Source organism: Lissotriton helveticus, chromosome 1_1 (assembly GCF_964261635.1).
Source record: "Lissotriton helveticus chromosome 1_1, aLisHel1.1, whole genome shotgun sequence".
In the NCBI taxonomy this organism is placed as follows: Eukaryota; Metazoa; Chordata; class Amphibia; order Caudata; family Salamandridae; genus Lissotriton; species Lissotriton helveticus.
In genome coordinates this window covers 1,787,026,913-1,787,044,880 of record NC_136057.1, presented here as the reverse complement: position 1 = coordinate 1,787,044,880, position 17,968 = coordinate 1,787,026,913, and the positions used below count along the sequence as shown (strand labels likewise).

Genomic DNA, 17,968 nt, shown 5'->3' with positions numbered 1-17,968 from the left:
CGGAGAGGACAAGGGTAGTTACCTGTTTGGGCCTGTTCGAGACTGGTCGGGACTAGGGCCAGAAATGCTGCCCTTTTCTCATTTAACAATACCCAGCCCACACCATCCACAACCACAAACAGAGCTACACACTCACACCAAATATACACCACGCACAACACTATGCACAGATTAATGTACCAGCATGCACCACCAACCCAACCAAACCACATCTACACACCCTACTATCCTAACTACCACACATATCCACCATCACCCACAAACAGTATACAACTCTATCCTATACCACTAACCAATACACTCATTACTAACACAACGCCAATCAACACCATAAATAACTACATCCCACTCAGACACACTCTCCCTGCTGTAATTACACCTAACAGTCCACCTTTTATCACTAACAAATATATAATGATCCTTCCATCAGTTGTCCAACAAACACCCTCCTCTCTCTTCTACCATAATAACATTAACACACAACACACACACTGCACACCACCACACTTTGTAACTCTTGAAACAAACAGGTGTAAGATAAACACTCTCACCTCTACTTCATTCCCTCCTACACACAACATACACTTTACACATAAACACATCACCACCCCCTCTACGTCACAACCTCCTCTCACAAACAATACTACACAACCAAATCAGGTGCATGAAACATATACATCAGCACCCCTTTTCACCACACCTCAAAAGCAAAACATATCACACACACCGGCACAACAAGATCTTCAGAGCGCAACACCTCATAATACTCACCATCACAAAATACAAACATATACCCACCTTTCAAAGCACACAAAGGAACCAACTCCAATGCCAAGCTTTCACTCTTCCACCACACCTAACACAGATACAGCAATACAGCACCTCTCTTCTAACCGCCTCTCATCCATTGTGCATCTATGTACCTTCCATGTACTTGGATCTGTGTGTCTGTTACTTTTCTCCTGAAAAAGCATATCCAATGCACTACCCTATTTCTCATCCTGTGCCTCTATCAATATATTTAATTGAAATATACTTACTTCTTTTATGTATCTATATACTTTCAATGTACTTATGGATCTATATATTTATCACTTTCTTCTAATTTAGCATTTCCATTGCACTAGCCTATTTCTCATCCTATACTTCGCTCAATATATCTTCTAGCCCAACCTTCTGACTCATCTCAAACTTCTTTCTACTACTCCTTTTAATGCACTACCCTATCTCTCATCCTATAGATCTATCAATATATCCTCTACATCCACTCTCTCATTTATCCCAAACCCCATACCACTACTATGATCGCCAAAATAACCTTTTCTAGACTCTCTCCTGCTCTACCCCTCCTTGCATCATCTGACACCTCTTTTTACTACACCGATCCTCTAAAACAAACATTTCTAAACTCTCCCCTCTGACTCCTTCCCTCCAAAACTCCTTTTTACTCATCCAAAAGCCTCTTCCTACTGCTGACTTAAAAAAAAAATCCTTCACTCTTTTATCCCTCCACTATCCTTTTTCAATCAAAATTAACAGACTAACATGTTTCACTTCTCAAATTCCATATTCCATATTCAACTATACTAATATACTGCCCAAATAACTGAATAACATATCTACTACTCAAATTACTTCATATTTATACTATATTAATTTTCAACACTAATCCTTTATGGGTTCCGGAGTGGCGTGCTACTCGCCAGAAAAGCGCTTTAACACCCATCAGGGGTAACAAGTTCTATATGAATGCAAAACATTCTTCCCCTTTTATCCATCCGCTATCCTTCTCACTCCAAGTAACAGACTAATATCCACCACTGAAATTAACTCATATTTCACCATATTAATTCACCACTAATCCTTTATAGGCTCCCTGAATAGCGTGCGTCAACAAGCGAGCGATAAATAAATACAAACCTTGGTCCTACTCTATCCTTCTGCTATCATTCCAAATCCAAATAACTGACTCACCTATCCACCACTTAAAATGTACTTGCATGTTTCACTATACTAATTCAACACTAATCCTCTGTGGGTCCCGGAGTAGCGTGCTGCCTGCCGAAAAAGTGCTTCGACGCCTCGTCGGGGTAGTAAGCGCTATATAAATGCAATTACAATACAATAATCTCGACACAAACAAGCATATGCTGTAGGTCCAGACCTAAGAAGGGTTGGGCAGTATTGACTGTAACACCAGAATCACCAGCAAGCGGAAGCACGGCGAAGCCCGTTTGTAGCCCATCACTGTCGTTGTGTGGGTTGAGCTCAAAAACCGCCCTTTTCTGACAGCTAGAGGTCTGGTCTTCGGCTTCTTGCGACTGGAACCTAAGCTTGTTTCCCGTACGTGGCCCGCAGCGTTCGAGCCTCTTCCCGCCATGACGCGCCTGAGCAGCAACGACGTCTCTGCCCCGGAAGCTGCGATGAGTCCTAGTATTGACCCCGCGCAGGTGATCATGAGAAAGGAGCTAGCCCGCTTTCCTTTTTTAACATTTTCCCAACCGGAACTCGTTTCTTTTTTTCTCCCCCTTAAATTGTTTTAGTTTGACAAAAAACGTTCTCATGCCTATGCCTTGACTTAATTTTTGCATTCTTGGTTTTGAAAGGTTAAGTTGAATGGGTTTATTGTACAGTTTCTTTTTTTAAGTTGATCGATTGCTACACCAAACACTGGTGACTAGATTCGTTCGTTTTACTTATAGTCCAGAGAAAATGTATTTGAAAGAACATATTTTTCATAAAAGTAGTTTACATCAGTGAGCGAGTTTTTAAATGTTGTTTACTGCAAACCTACCTTTCAGATTTTTTTATGTGAAGGATTTGTTTCCGACTTCTTTATCACTACCTTTATGAGTTGTATTGGTATTCTCTGCTGCAGCGGGATGTTCCAAGTATTTCGTCGTAGTTCGAAACAGCTGCCTCAGAAAATTAGGCAGATATAAATAAAACATGTATCAGTTGGGTGTTGTTAACTGGTATAATATATATTCCGTTTTCAGGTCGAAATGTTAAAAAGGTGGTAAAATTGTATGTTTTAATCAAAACGTATGCCACCTCAGAACATTGGCAGACTTAGTGCAGTCATACGCACTAAGGGGCAGATTTATGATAACTGGCGCATCCCCAGGGATGCGCTAGTTATTTTGCGCCGCTGCTCTGCCACCCATAGTGCGCCGCATTTACAATGCGGCGCACCATGGGGCAAAAACGGCACAGATGCGTGACGCATCTGTGCCGTACAGGTGGCGCATTGCTGGAGTTGCGTCGCAAGCGCGACGCAGCTCCAGCAAGGCTCAGGGGTGCCCCATCTTTACAATGCTGCGTCAAGACCTACGCCTGCTTCAAGCAGGCGCAGGGTTTTGATGCAGCATTGGCCTGAAAGTGACTGAGTGAAATCTTATAGATTTCACTCAGCCACTTTTGCGAGGCGCACCTGCCCCGGAACGCCCACCCTGCGCCGGAACGCCCACAAGTGGCGCAGGGCTTTACAACGTGACGCATCTGCCTAGATGCGTCACGTTGTAAATGGGTCGTAGGGATGCGCCATGTTTACGCCGCAGTTGCGTGACGCAAACGTGGCGCATTCCCACCATAAATCTGCCCCTAAGGGTAGATTTACGTTTCCTGGCGCATCCCTGCAAATCAGCACGGATGCGCCACGAAAGATGCGTGACGCAAGTTTATCCTTGCGCCACTACAGATGTGCTGCATTTACATTGCAGGGCATCATGGCGCAAGGATAAACAGATGCGTGTCGCATCTGCCGGCGTAAGGTTGGCGAAGTGCTGAAGTTGTGTCGCAGGTGCGCGCAACTCCAGCACTGTGCCAACCTGGCCTGTCCTCAACATGGTGCGTCATACCTTACGCCTGCTTCAAGCAGGCGCTATGTTTTAACGTAGCGGCGTCGGAAAAGCGACTGAGTGAAATCTTGTAGATTTCACTCAGGCACTTTTCCGAGGCATTCCTGCGACGGAACGCCCACCCTGCGCCGGAACGCCCACATGAAACCTGATGCAGGTTTCATGTGGCGCAGGGCTTTACAATGTGACGCATCTCCCTAGATGCGTAACGTTGTAAATAGGGCCCAATGGGGCGCATGGTTTATGCTGCCGCTGTGTCATAAAAGTGACGCAACGGCGGCGCAAATGTGGTGCACAGGGCTTGCAAATTTGCCCCTCACTCTCCTGCTACAGACGGACGAGTCGCAACTTCCTAAAGTAGTTTGATGTTATTTTTTTCGGCTTCAGTGTGTGGAAATGGGTACGACAAATGTATTTCTCCATATCGCTCTTCTAGGTGCTTTCTGGAATTGCTTGTGTTTGTACAGTATAAATGTTATTGTAACTCTTTATCTGCGTAATTTAACATGATGTGCCCTGGAGTTTGCCTTGACTGTTCAACTGTGGCCTAGAGAATCACTGACATCCTGCTATTTGAATTTTACCCATTAGGATAATAGTCAAAGACTAGTCCACTGAGATGTTAACTCTTTACCTGCTATGTGTGAGTTTGACCTGTGTCCTCTATCATCCACTAATGATGAAAACACACCAGTTTCCTTACTATATACTAGGGTTGCCACCTTTCCAAGAGAAAAATACCGGCCATTTGTTGCTGTTTCAAGAGCATGGAAAGGCCCAACCATGACACTAAATGGGGCTTTAAACAAAATTGTATGTATTCATTTCTAACATAACTTTTCCGCCTTTGTTTACTTTATTTTTTAAACCTCTTTTTATTGGCATTTTGCATATATTCAGCATTATTTCATTAATGGTACACATGTCCCTTATATCTCACATGCATCTCTTGAAACATTTTTTTTTTATACAAACATTAGCATTATGGCTTCATTTTATTTTACACGTGTGGTTACATATTTAGGTTTATACATTATATGGCTTCCATATATCTGTGGGGCGTGATGTTGGTCAACGTTTGCTCCTGCCAGAATATCAGATCTCAGAGGCAGTCCTTAAATTTAGGGACTTTTTCCTGACCCATTCGCAGGCCACCTGTCGTTTAGCTAACAGCAACCCTAGTGCTACATATTTCCTTTATCCCACTGCTATCTGGTGAGTGTAGCCCAGAAGAGCCAATATAGGGAATGCAGGTATTAGCGTTGTCATCTGTGTCAGCGCTGTGAAAACTTGTTGCCAGTATTGGCTTATACTATTACATTCCCAGGCTAGGTGCAAGACGTCTGCCCCTGCGATCCTACATCTGTCGCATCGGTCATTATCTCTGTTTTGGAATTTGTGCATTTTGACTGGCGTGTAATATATGCGATGCAGAAATTTCAAATGAATGATGCGTAGGCCGCTATTTGCGGATATCTGCCTGGTTTGCGCACAACAGTATTTCCACTGTTTCTGTCAGTTCAAATCCTAGTTCTTTTCCCTATTGTCCTTGTGCAGTGCATTGATCTGTCGGATGGGTAGTTTGAATGTTATGATATAATAATGAGACTATATGCTTAGGTGCCTCTAATTGTAGTAGTATATGTTACAGGGATAAAACCTGTGGTTTTAGGGGGAAGGTTCGGGTATTCGCTCTAATACTCTGCCTCAGTCCTACATAGAGGAATACATCCATGGACGTGGGGTCCCCTGTGTTAAAAAATGGTTCCATCGTGCGGAAATTTCTTTCTATGTATAAATCACCCACATTTTTAATGTTTATCTTTTGTAGCATCTGTTTAAAGCCTGCTTCCTGTAACACTTGCATATGTGGATAATATAGGAACGGTAGTAAGGGAGAATATATAATCGAGCTTTAAGCAGCTTGGCAATGCGCTTCCATGCACCAACAGTGCACGCCACAGTTGTGGGTTCTTTTTCCCGAGGCTTGAGAGTGCTAAATATTGCCCCCGCAAGGGAGATTGGATCGATGTATCCCTGTTCCACTGCTATGTGTAGCATGTATGGAGGTGGATTAAGCAAGTATGTCGATTAATGGGCCTGGGCACATATAGAATAAAGCTCCAAATTGGGGACTTCAAAGCTTCCTTGTGCGTACGTTTTGGTGAGTGTATCCCATTTTAATCTCGGTTGCTGACCTCCCCATGTCAGGCGTATCAGCTCTGTCTTTAATCCTGCGAATACGTGTTTACCAGGGTAATATGGTATATTCATAAATAAGTATATAAAAATGTTTAAAAAGGTGCTAAAACTGTCTGCAGCTGCCACGTCATTTTATAGGCATGCACATGCATGAAGACGTGTGTGTATGCATTCGTCATTATGCCTGTGTGCCTACATAATAACGCAAAGCGGTACAAAAGGGGATGGTGATGGACGGAGCATCTGAACCAATCAAACACTCACACCCAGTCAACAGATCTGGGTTTAATCCATCACCGTTCTTTAGCCCACTCTGCCACCCCAGTTCAGACATGGCCATATGCAAATCAGTCTGACCCTGTGCCTCATGGGAACAGTCCAGCCCGAACTGCCAAGCCATGCCTTCCCTGGACCGGAAACAAGCTTCCTAGGACTGGTTTCTGGCATTACAGCCTTCTTCAGCCAGGCTTGCTTGAATCCAGTGGCAAAGTGAGCAAGGGACTCACGTCTGAGCATACCCTGCCAACTTATGGCAAACAAAGCGGTACAAATCAATTGGGAGGCCATCTGGTCCTAGTGCCTTACCAGATTTCATCTGCGTTATTGCAGCGCGTATTTCATCTTCTTCCATCGGCGCTGCTAAGAACTCACGTTGTTTGTTACCCAACCAGCCCAGGGCCACGTCATCTAGATATGCAGCTAGATCTATCTGCCCTTGTCTTTTACTAGTGTATAATGTGTAGTAGTGTGTCGGTAACACTTGGAGTATTGCAGCACTCTCTCTATGGGTGTTGCCTTTATGATCTGTAATTATAAATACGTAGTTGGAGAAGCGAGGTCTCTGAATCTCTTCTGCTAGCACTTTTCCGGGCTGTTCACCCTTCCCATATTTTCGGGCTCTAAAGTATTTTCCCCAAAACAGGCTCTCCCTCTCTGCCGTTTCCTTATACACTCAGTTTTTCCCTCAGTTCCTTTTGAAGGATGCCATTTACCCTACTATTCAAATCTTGTTCCCTTTTCTTTAGACCTGTCTCGAGCTTGCGTAGTGTTTTACGAATGTCTTGAAGGACTCCAAACCCTTTAGCAATGCAAAATCCTCTGACAGTGACCTTGAAGGCCTCCCATACCATGGCTATGTTTGGCACTGTGTCTGTGTTTCGCTGGAAAAAGTCAGACATTTCTTGACCAAGTTCTGTGTGGAATACTCTATCTAGTAGTATACGCGGCATGAGTCTCCAATTCCTATATGGTGCGGTAAAGTTCGGTGGGGCTAGTGTCATTTGTACCGGTGAGTGATCAGAGTATGTTCTTACTAAATGAACTACCCCAGTGACCCCGGGTCCTACTCCTTTAGAGACCACCCAATAGTCTAGCCTGGACCAGGAAGAGTGCAATGTCTAATAATGTGTACCTTCTCTCCTTCCTGGATGTGGGTGTCTCCATGCGTCTATAAGGTCGTCGTTATCGGTAAGTAAGCTCTGCAGCATTTTATGTGTTTTGGAATAATGGTGAGGGAGGGGGTGGACCTGTCGCATTGAGGATTCAATGTTGTGTTAAAGTCTCTCCCCCAGATCAAGTGCGTAGAGCCTATTTCACATATCTTTCCCCAAAGTATAGCATAGAACTCCGGCCTGCCCACATTCGGCCAGTAGCAACTTACAAATGTAACTGATTCAGAACACAGCTTCCCCCACATCAGAGAGTATCATCCTAGCTGGTCATGAGCCATTCCCAATAGGATAAAGGGGGTATTCTTTTTGATCAGGATTGCTGTCCTTCTAGAATATGATGAAAAATGTCGATGCTCAGCCCATTTACCAGCTAAAGATGGGGTCCATGGGGGTCTAGATGTGTCTGTTGTATTATCGCTATGTGAATACTATTGTGGTCTAAATAGGTTAATATCTATCTGCCTTCGTTTACGTGGCTCACCCAGAGCTCTGATATTCCATGTTATCAGCTGTATTTCCTGCATCTTATTATTTTGTGTCATAGGAATTTTATAAGGGATATTGAACTGAACGTTCTAACGCCATTTTTGTCTGTAATTGAAGGTGCATGTGGGATTATCTCGGTATGTTGTGTGCAATGTTGTGTACCAACTTCTACATTCATTCCCTATTCTTCCCCCTCCCACAACGGCATCCCAACATTGCTGGAACCACTATTTCCACCCCCTCCCGAACACCTCAAAACATTAAACTCTAAAGTCATCACGAATTGTGGGAGAATTCCCTACGCGGTACGCCAGGTGCCAACACAGTTCTCCCTTCCTCCAGCTGGTACAGTATCTAGTGATGATCGGTTCTGATTTGTTGACATGTCCCAATAAGTCACTGATCTGCTTAATGCATCCTTTCGTGGTTATAACTTCTATTTCCAGCAGTGTCCTCTTCCTGCATTTTCCACCATGTAATCATCCCAGACTAGTATGTTGTATCAGGAAGCAGATTCAGCAGTAGTCAGCGTTTAGCACTTTATACATCTGCACCATTTGTTTCTGGACCCCAGCTGAGTTATCTTCTGCATCCGAGATCGGTCGCTCCGCCTCTGTGATGCGTGCCTTGTTTTTTTCAATTTTAGGTACTATGGAATCCATGCGGGTTGTCATTGAGTCCACCTTAGTCTCTTTAGACTTGAGGCTCTGTTTCATGGCAAGCAGAAGCATTTTTAACTCGTCTTCCTGGGTCTGCACTGGTTCCTGAGAATGTATGATCTGTGCGCCCACCTTCATCCTGTTGTGAGCGTGACCCCTTTTTGGGTTCAAAGCTTATTTTCCCCTGCTTTCCATCTGTTTTCCCCTGCTTTCCATCTGTTTTACCCATGGCCTTGTAACAGGATGTCTATTCTCTGCACAGTGTACTATGTCGTATCCTAGTATTCAATTCTCTTGCAGCTGCTTAGCAGACAAAAAGCCTAATTTAGAGCAGTTGTGTTTGGTGCTTTTTTCCGTTTACTCAGCATCCTTGGCAAGAGCTATTTTATGTTTCTTTTTTATTCTAGTTTATCACTGGATTGCCGCGGGCCAGTAGAACACTTGTTCTTTAAGTGCTGCAGAGTCCAGTTTAAGTGTTTCGCTCGCACTTTCTGTATCCTGCAGCAACCGCTTTCAAGTTTAGAAGTTTTTCTGCATGATATGTTTGTTTTGTGTATTCTTGAATTTATCCTCTGGTGTTTTTGCTGGTACATTTGTACAATGATCCCCGATTTCTTTTGAGTATGCTTTTGCTGATATTTTGCCCAAGCAGCTCCTTCCTCTGCAGATGTCTCCTATCGATATTGGCCGCTATTTTATGTATACATTTTGATGCCACCTAGCTTCACGCGGTAGCGCTCAATCACGGGTCCGCAGCGCACAACAACATTCTTTATAGCCACCGCGCTGTGTCCCTCTGACTGGAACCGCTTCCTTCACTGCTGTTCCACTTGCTTATTTACTTGAGGTGTCCCGTTCTCGCTGTCGGCACCACTTCATGCAATATCCATGCCCCAACCGCCTTTCACGCATCTTACTTGTATTATGTAGCACAAACTCCATTCCGATTCGAAGCTGGGAAGAGTGATCGCTATTCTCCCTTCTTCAGGTAGGGTTGTTTTCCTGTTGCGGCGGAGTTACTTTCGGTGCCAAATCTCATCGGGACCCTCCGATACATGCATCACTGGACCTTCTCCGGCCGTGGACGCCTTGGCCTTGCGTGACGTTGTTTCCAGCAGCCACGATCGGCCACACGTAGACCGGGCTGCCATGTCCGTAAACAATTGATGCCGTGGGAGCCTCCCTGCACCGTTTCTTGCTGCTGAAGATCGCAGATGGTGGTGGTGTTCAGGGTCTTCTCATTTCCACTTCTTTTATCACATGTGAGTTTCTAGGGCAGGATTTTGACGGATAAGTACGCCAAGCTGCTGGAGCCTCTCGGGAGTGTGGCCATCTTGCTTGTGCGCCACCTAGCGCCCCCTGCCTTTGTTTACTTTAATTATTACGAAGCAAACACGGGTAGAAAGAGGTCGGGGTACATAGTACCAATATCGGCCCAGCCCCAGACCTTTCATCATACAACACACCACTCCACCAATAACCGACACAACACAAGTTTGATGGCGAAAGTTGTTGCAGTTTTATTAGCATATACATTATGCTCATGTTTGGGTTATCTTACGGGTCGATCCAGAGCAGGCCGCCTCTTGCGACCCGCTCACCTGATGAGCCGTAACCCCCTGGGGTGTTAACCGCGGGGGCGTTGTCAGTTTGGGGGAAGGTCTAACCCCTCCCCTCGGCGGACCTCTATTCCACCCCTTGCTCACGCCCCCCCTCGGGGGGCGGAGCGTTGTGGCAACCCCGGTTGCTCAGGACTACAACCGCCCGAAGGACTAACGGGGCGCCGTCACTCCTCCAGGGTCCAACCCCGCGTGGACCTCCCTGGGGATAATTCTGCTCTCGCACCCACCGGGGCTCCTGTAGAGGGTACCCCTCTGTACCCTTCTGCATTGGATCGCCCTGTAACTCCGCCTGCAAGACAAAGACAGTAATATTAATAGCAACCCCCCCCCCCCACTTACTGCCCGAAAGCAGGGTAAGCGGAAGGGAGGGAAAAGGCAACGGGCAGTACCCGCTCAGGGTCCAGGCCTGGGAGGGCGAGGGTCAGCGCAAGCAGCGGCCAACGCACAAAGAGGGCGCTTGACCCTCGCCCCTTGGACTATATAGTCACTCCCCCCTCCCCCAAGACAAAGGAAGTGACATCACGGGGGGACCAAGATCCCCCCCAACCACTAGACCGCTCAGGGTCTGTGCCATCCTATGGCACTAAGGGTGGCCGCCCTCGTAGGTGGCCACCTTTGGTGTCCCGGGGCAGCCAATCATAGTGCCAATATCGGCCCAGCCCCAGACCTTTCATCATACAACACACCACTCCACCAATAACCGACACAACACAAGTTTGATGGCGAAAGTTGTTGCAGTTTTATTAGCATATACATTATGCTCATGTTGGGTTATCTTACGGGTCGAGCCAGAGCAGGCCGCCTCTCGTGACCCGCCCACCTGATGAGCCATAACCCCCCGGGGTGTTAACCGCGGGGGCGTTGTCAGTTTGGGGGAAGGTCTAACCCCTCCCCTCGGCGGACCTCTATTCCGCCCCTTGCTCACGCCCCCCCCTCGGGGGCGGAGCGTTGTGGCAACCCCCGGTTGCTCAGGTCTACAACCGCCCGAAGGACTAACGGGGCGCCGTCACTCCTCCAGGGTCCAACCCCGCGAGGACCTCCCTGGGGATAATTCTGCTCTCGCACCCACCGGTGCTCCTGTAGAGGGTACCCCTCTGTACCCTTCTGCATTGGATCGCCCTGTAACTCCGCCATGGCTCTGGGTGTGGCCGCCGCCGCCCCAGAGTCCCCCCACCTACTAGCTTCCTATTAGTACAACCTGCCGCTCCTAGTGCTTTCCGCTATATCAACCCCAACTCGTCATATCAACTTCGGGTAAATGAACCCCGTCTACATCAAAGCACACAGTGCATTTGGCAAGTAGCAACCCGAGCCTGATGAAACAAGTTCTCCTATGCTTCAGGCTACTTCCAAGTTTGTCGGGCGACACTATCCACCGCTCCTTGGCGCCAAGGACCTATTGCACTACCATTGCAATCACCGGCCTCCCTCGGCTCGGGCAAGGACAAGTCTGCTCTCTTCCTCAGCAACGCCAAGCTGGCACGCAACCAAACTTCCTTCTCACATCTGCCGCCCTCCGGACAGGGAGCTGTGCCAGTGATGTCCATGAACTTCACAACTAACTGCCAACTGTGCTTTGCAGATGTCCATCTAGTGCGCCATCCCCCAGTCTGTTCCTATTCTGTACAGCTGGCTGACCAGCAACCAACAAGCCCCTATCAGGTAAACAACACCACTGCCACTGGCATGGTGTCCCCTGTCTAGCTTGTGGCCTTACACCCTTACTTAGACCTACTGGTGTAGAATGGGCCAAAGTAAAGGAAACTGGCAATGCTGTGGTACAACTATGTGATTGTCTCAGCGTAGGCCAGGATGCAGCAGTTAATGTGAGGCCTATGCCGGCCCACTAATCTGCAGGGCTATCCAGCTTGTTCAGGTAAAGTGCTGAATATTGCCTGGTATATAGCCGCTATGCCAATTGCCTCCCTGTAATTTACAGAAGGAGCACTTAACTACCACAGTCGATGTTGCTTAGTTGCCCAAGATGAAGAAGCCACAGTTAAAGCTTTCTTGCATAGCAACCACGAACTAGCCACCCCCTTCAGAGCTACAAGCATAAAACTGCTATGTGTGACATTGCCATATTACAGTGCACGATGAGTGACATTGAAGGACTAAGAAAAACACTTTCTTGCTAGTACACATCATTGAAGATGAGAGAGACCCAATGTCAGAATTGCGCCCCTCAGACCCGCAAGCATTCTAGGCAGACCAAGGTTATCAGGCTGCTTTTGTCAGACATTCCATAGCTTGGAGTGTGCATGTGTGAGGCAGTAACCTATGCACGAAACCATGGGCGTAAAAGTGCCTGGTCTTGAATGAAACTGCGTACCTCAAATGGAACAGAGTATCACAAAATGACACAGTCAGTCAGAACTGCCCAGCTCCGCGAGACTGGAGATTTTAAGAGAAGTCCTCCATGTACCCACAATGTGGACCCGCCCAGTCGTCCACCATTCTACCCATGAGGTTACTTGTCCAGTCACCTAGGAGCTGTGGCCCGACAGGAAAATAAGACTTTGTTGCTGTTTGGTCATTGCCTAAAGTTGTTAAACCAGAACTGTGGGTATCGGGGAAGAAAACAAAATTCCATCATCCTAAACTGATCAGCCTGTGCCCAGGGAGTAGTTCCAACAAGGGTTTTATCAATGTGCTACAGGTATCAAAGCCCCCTCCCGTCCCTCAGTGGATGGGGCCTCAGACGTTCAAACTACTAATAAATTATTAGAGAACAAACGGCACAGCAATCCATTAATGCACAAGAGATGCATGATAAGCCCAACTCAACCTGTTGTTGAGCTGAAAACACATTTCCCATTATCTTTCGCATAAGTGCATGATTAGCCCCTGATGTGCCCTGCATCCAGCGCGAACATCCCAATTTTTGCTCCGTAAAACACCTTGTCCAGACTCAAGTAAGAGAGAACATCCAATTCTGCACAGGGCTGCCTAATAAGTCCCAGCTCCCATTTACTATCCATGTATTACTTCCATGAGTGAAACCTGCTCGCGTCCCACACCCCGGATAGTAATGACAACTGGGGAGAACATGGGAATCCCAGACCCTAACACACTGCCCCCAGTGTGCTATGATCCTTATACCTGTTGATAATTCAGGTGGCCCCCCATGTGGGTGGGGGGTTCTCGTGCGCGGTTCCTGCATTGGAGACAGAAAACATTGATTAAAATGTCCCCCCCAGATCCACTATCTGCATTCTCTTCAATGAGACCTGGCCCTCAATGCCCCACACGCTACCCAGGCCATTTGGGGTTCCGAGCACTAATAGTCAGCATTTACCTGCACCCTTCCACAACTAAAATTGACCTCCCGTATTAACTGAAGGAAGTCCATTCATAAACGAAACACTCCTCTCCTTTGTTCTGAAGGTGTCTACCCAAGTGTTCTGATGCCTAGAGAGGCTGCCTATTCTTGCAGTGTTATCCCTCTAACTGAGTAGATCCTCTGTTGTCGCATGCGCCCGTCACCAACCTCTGGTAACACAGATTGCTACCTCTAACAGTCTGTTTAGATCCGGGGTTTGCACGAGTTGCCCCAATGCTTAAATGACGTTTGATTATCACGTGAGACTGACCGCCTTGAATGTACCTCACTTGTACTATATGCGCTAATGTAATAGGCACCCAAGACCCCTTCTCCTGTGATGCCCAGTAAAAACATCTTCTACTATCAGCTCTTGTTAAAACTCACTTCTTGTAACTTCGCGTAGCTATGTACTGAGAACACCTATGGGAGTAACGGTTCTGTCCCCCTTGAGAAGCGTTCTGACCCCCACCGGGCAAAGTCCGTGCTCCAACGCCGGCGCATAGAACTGCAGAGACCTCTCGGAGCATGGCGCTTCTCCAGCGCTGTTCCTGCATTTGAAACAGAAAACATTCATTATAAGCTCTCCCCCCCCTATCTAACAATCTGGATTCTCTGTAATGAGACATGGGCCATCAATGCCTCACACGCTACCCAGGCCAAGCCTGTTTGGAGTTACAAGGACTAGTTTGTCCACCTACCTCCACCCTTCCAAATTTAATGGTTGTCCTCTCTATTATCTGAAGGAAGGCCTTACATTAAAGAAATTCTATTCTCCTTGCCTCTGGAAGTGCCTTCCCAGTGTGTTCTAGTGGATGGATAGTCTGCCCATATTGCAGTATTATCCCTCTGAGTTAGGTCCTCCTCTGTAGAATGCACCCATCACTAATCTCTGGTAACACACTGTTTGGTACTTCTTACATTCTGTTTATTCCGGTACTTGCACGAGTGGCACCATTGCCTACATAACGTATGTTTTCATTTTTGACTGTCAGCCATGTATTGCAGTATTTTTCCTCACTAGTACTATATATGCTTTAGTAATGTGCACACATGACACATTTTCCTTCTGTAATTCACTGTTTATACCAAATGAGTTCACATCTCGTACTCGCGAGTATCGGTTCTGTTCCCACTGAGAAGCGCTCTGACACCAACGGGTAAAGTCCGCGCTATCTAAAGCCTGGAGCAATGAGCTGCAGAAACCTGCCAACAGGGTTCCTTTCACCTCTGCATATTAAACTAAACAGTCTAATCAGCGACGAGCCTCTAGACTTGAAAGGTTAGTTCAGTCATTCCTTGTTTTACTGCTTAGTATTTATCTATGCTCACCATCCTGGAGTTTCTGCATCAGGTGGTTATGATTTCATGCACTCATTTCCTTATGCAAAGCCACCGCACTGTTCCGGTTCAACTTTGGTTAATTCGTAGCATAGCTTCCATAGCCCCAGCACTTCAAGACAGAAAGGCTTTTTGTCTACCCTCGCTACAAACGTGCATTCATGTGGGGACATTAACAACAGCTGGGCCCATGACACACATTATCGGCAATACGAAAGAATGGCAGTGGTGAGGAAGATTAGGAAGGAATGTAAACTGACAGAGTCCGCAACAGGGACCTCTACAAACGTAGAGTGCAAGCCACACTTTGTAAACACTTCAGGCCTGACCCTTCCGGCAGATGCTCGGCCCCTCGGCTCATTTACCCAGCTTGTCCCCAACCCTTCCGGACCGCCCCGCACCGGTTGCTTGCACATTCAGGTACGGAGAAAAGTGTCTAATATATATATTTTTTTACTTTCCACATTTATAATCGTGTTAAGGATACATATTTAGTCAATGAACGGCTTCTGCCGAAACCCAGGATAGAACCGGGAACCACTAAATCTTTAGTCTAATGCTCTCCGAACGGAGCTATCTCGGGCACTATGACTTCAATTCCAAATATTGTCTAATTCTATAGCGCGAGCTGGACCCGAAGGTCTTGGCGCGCTTTACAAGAGCACCGATTGCTTACACCTTCGGGTACGGGGTATTACTATATTTAAATTCAGTTAAATGCTTATTCGTATGGCTCTAAGTAGACCGAAAGTCCTTGGAGCGCTTTACATGAGCACCGGTTTCCTGCACATTCAGGCACGGGGGAAAGTGTATATTGTAAATTATTCACGCTTCTAAGCGTGTTAAGGATGATGATTTGGTCCCCAACCAGCTTCTGCTCAAACCCAGGACTGAACCGGGAACCTTTAGATCATTAGTCTAAAGCTCTCCGCACCGAGCTTTCTCCGGGCTCTTTAAATAGCATTCCAAATCTTTATAAAGCGCGAACTCGACCCGAAGTTCTTGGAGCGCTTTACATGCGCACTGGTTGCCTATACATTGATTTCCCACCGGATTGCAAGCAGCTCTGAACCCCCGTAGTTCAGCCTGTAACCTCAATGATCAAGTTACGGGCTCCAAGTGGTCACGGGGGGGGGAGGGGCTAGAGCACACCCCCCCATAGAGAAACACATCCCCTACGCCCATCCAAGGAAAGGAATGCACACAAACCGGCCTGATGGAATCAATTCCCCTGAGGGCGAGGCCCACATCGCTAAAGGTCCTTTGCCACAGCACCTCGACCGGTGCTGCGACCACTGCCGCATGCACTGCAGCTGGCGATGATCATGGGGTAGGGTGACAGGGCCGGAGCTGTAGGCTGCTGAGGCCCCCGGACCATGTTTTGAAGCTTAATAAGGCGTAAACTCGACCCAGAGGGCATTAATAGTCTTTAAATGAAAAGCGGATTACTTTAACTATAACCAAGGCCGGTACTAGAACCTATACTCACAACAGTGCATGGGCACTTACGACACCTGGCAGAGATTCAGAGACCACCGCCGCACGCAGCCCTTGCTCCGTAGCACCACAATACCCCGACTCACCCGGCTAAAACTCCTGGCATTGCAGCGAGAGGCCTTGCCCCCGGCAACAATGCCCGCACCTGGCTGGGCCCCCGCCCTTGCGAGCCCTGTAGGGGCGAGCATAGGCGAAATCAAACGGCTTATGCGACCGTGTACCTCGATGAGGCCTCCGTGGACATAGACTGCTGTTTTGAAATGTTTTAAACCGCAGCAAACTTCCAGCTCACTGAGCTGTCCATACTGCCAGATAAGGAGGGTGTCTGCCACTACACGCCCTACCATGAAGATCTGCTCGGCACCGCATTGGCTATCATCAACTGCACAGGAGCCTGACTTACTAAAAATACCTAAACCATATTCCCGGTCAAACGCGGCGCAAAATGACCCCACGACCAACAGCAGGGGTGACCCTGGTGTCCGAGCCGGGCCTCACGTCTGCCCTGGGCTTGATAGATAAACAACCCAGAGCCCTCTCCCGAGCCTCGCGGGTATGCCTGGGGGGGGATCTCCTTAACAGCGAATCCCTCCCCCACGCGGAAAACCCTCCTGCCCAGTTCTATGGATCAGACAATGTAGTCGGGTAGGAGTGGGTGGGGGACTTCGATGCATAACGCTAGTGTACCCATATTAAAGTGCCGGCGAGTGAGCCACGAAGGGGCGTGACTAGCGTGAACCACGGGCCCCTTACGCGCGGTCCTCAAACACCCATAGTACTTTCCCCTGTATCGTTGTGCGAATCGCTCACCTCATCACAGCTCTAATTAATCCGGTCATACCCGCACTTTAGGCATCCCGAGCCTTGTCCCCCGCTCGTGAGCCATGTACCTTGCGATCGACTCCCATGCTCTATGCCCGCGTGGCGTCGGCCAGACCAACACCCGATGTGCCCATGCTTACAAGCCCCTCTCGATTGCTGCCCCCCCCCCCCGCACGACCCCATTGCCGCACGACTCCTCTACGGACAACTCCACCTCCCCGTGGTCTCTGACCACCGAGCCCTGTGCAACTTGGGTTGTGCCCAAGGACGGGGCCCGGGGAGAGGCGATAAAGTGTCCCGCTTACCTCATTCACTACGATGCTCGACTAGGGAGACGAAAAGGGGATCTAAGGGTCCGGGACGGGGAGGGGGACTACTGACTACGACCAGAGCGGCTGTTGAGGCCTGGGAGCAGCCAGGGAAGCGACCTGGCTGGAGAGGGTCCAGGCCTGGGAGGGCGAGGGTCAGCGCAAGCAGCGGCCAACGCACAAAGATCGCAGATGGTGGTGGTGTTCAGGGTCTTCTCATTTCCACTTCTTTTATCACATGTGAGTTTCTAGGGCAGGATTTTGACGGATAAGTACGGCAAGCTGCTGGAGCCTCTCGGGAGTGTGGCCATCTTGCTTGTGCGCCACCTAGCGCCCCCTGCCTTTGTTTACTTTAATTATTACGAAGCAAACACGGGTAGAAAGAGGTCGGGGTACAG

At 47.8% G+C, this 17,968-nt stretch overlaps 1 protein-coding gene across 2 annotated transcripts in view; it reads left to right on the top strand.

Moving 5' to 3' along the window:
• The first annotated feature begins 2,263 nt into the window (after positions 1-2,263).
• The window catches only part of SLC25A38 (solute carrier family 25 member 38), a 304,638-nt gene continuing 288,933 nt past the window's right edge, over positions 2,264-17,968 (top strand). Inside the window, exon 1 of one of the 2 annotated variants that reach the window (XM_078659186.1) lies at positions 2,264-2,450. In XM_078659186.1, coding sequence (XP_078515312.1) covers positions 2,379-2,450 — 72 coding nt within the window. In that variant the 5' untranslated portion in view covers positions 2,264-2,378. The remainder of the gene's footprint in view (positions 2,451-17,968) is intronic. The other variant, XM_078659185.1, reaches the window with a different exon arrangement.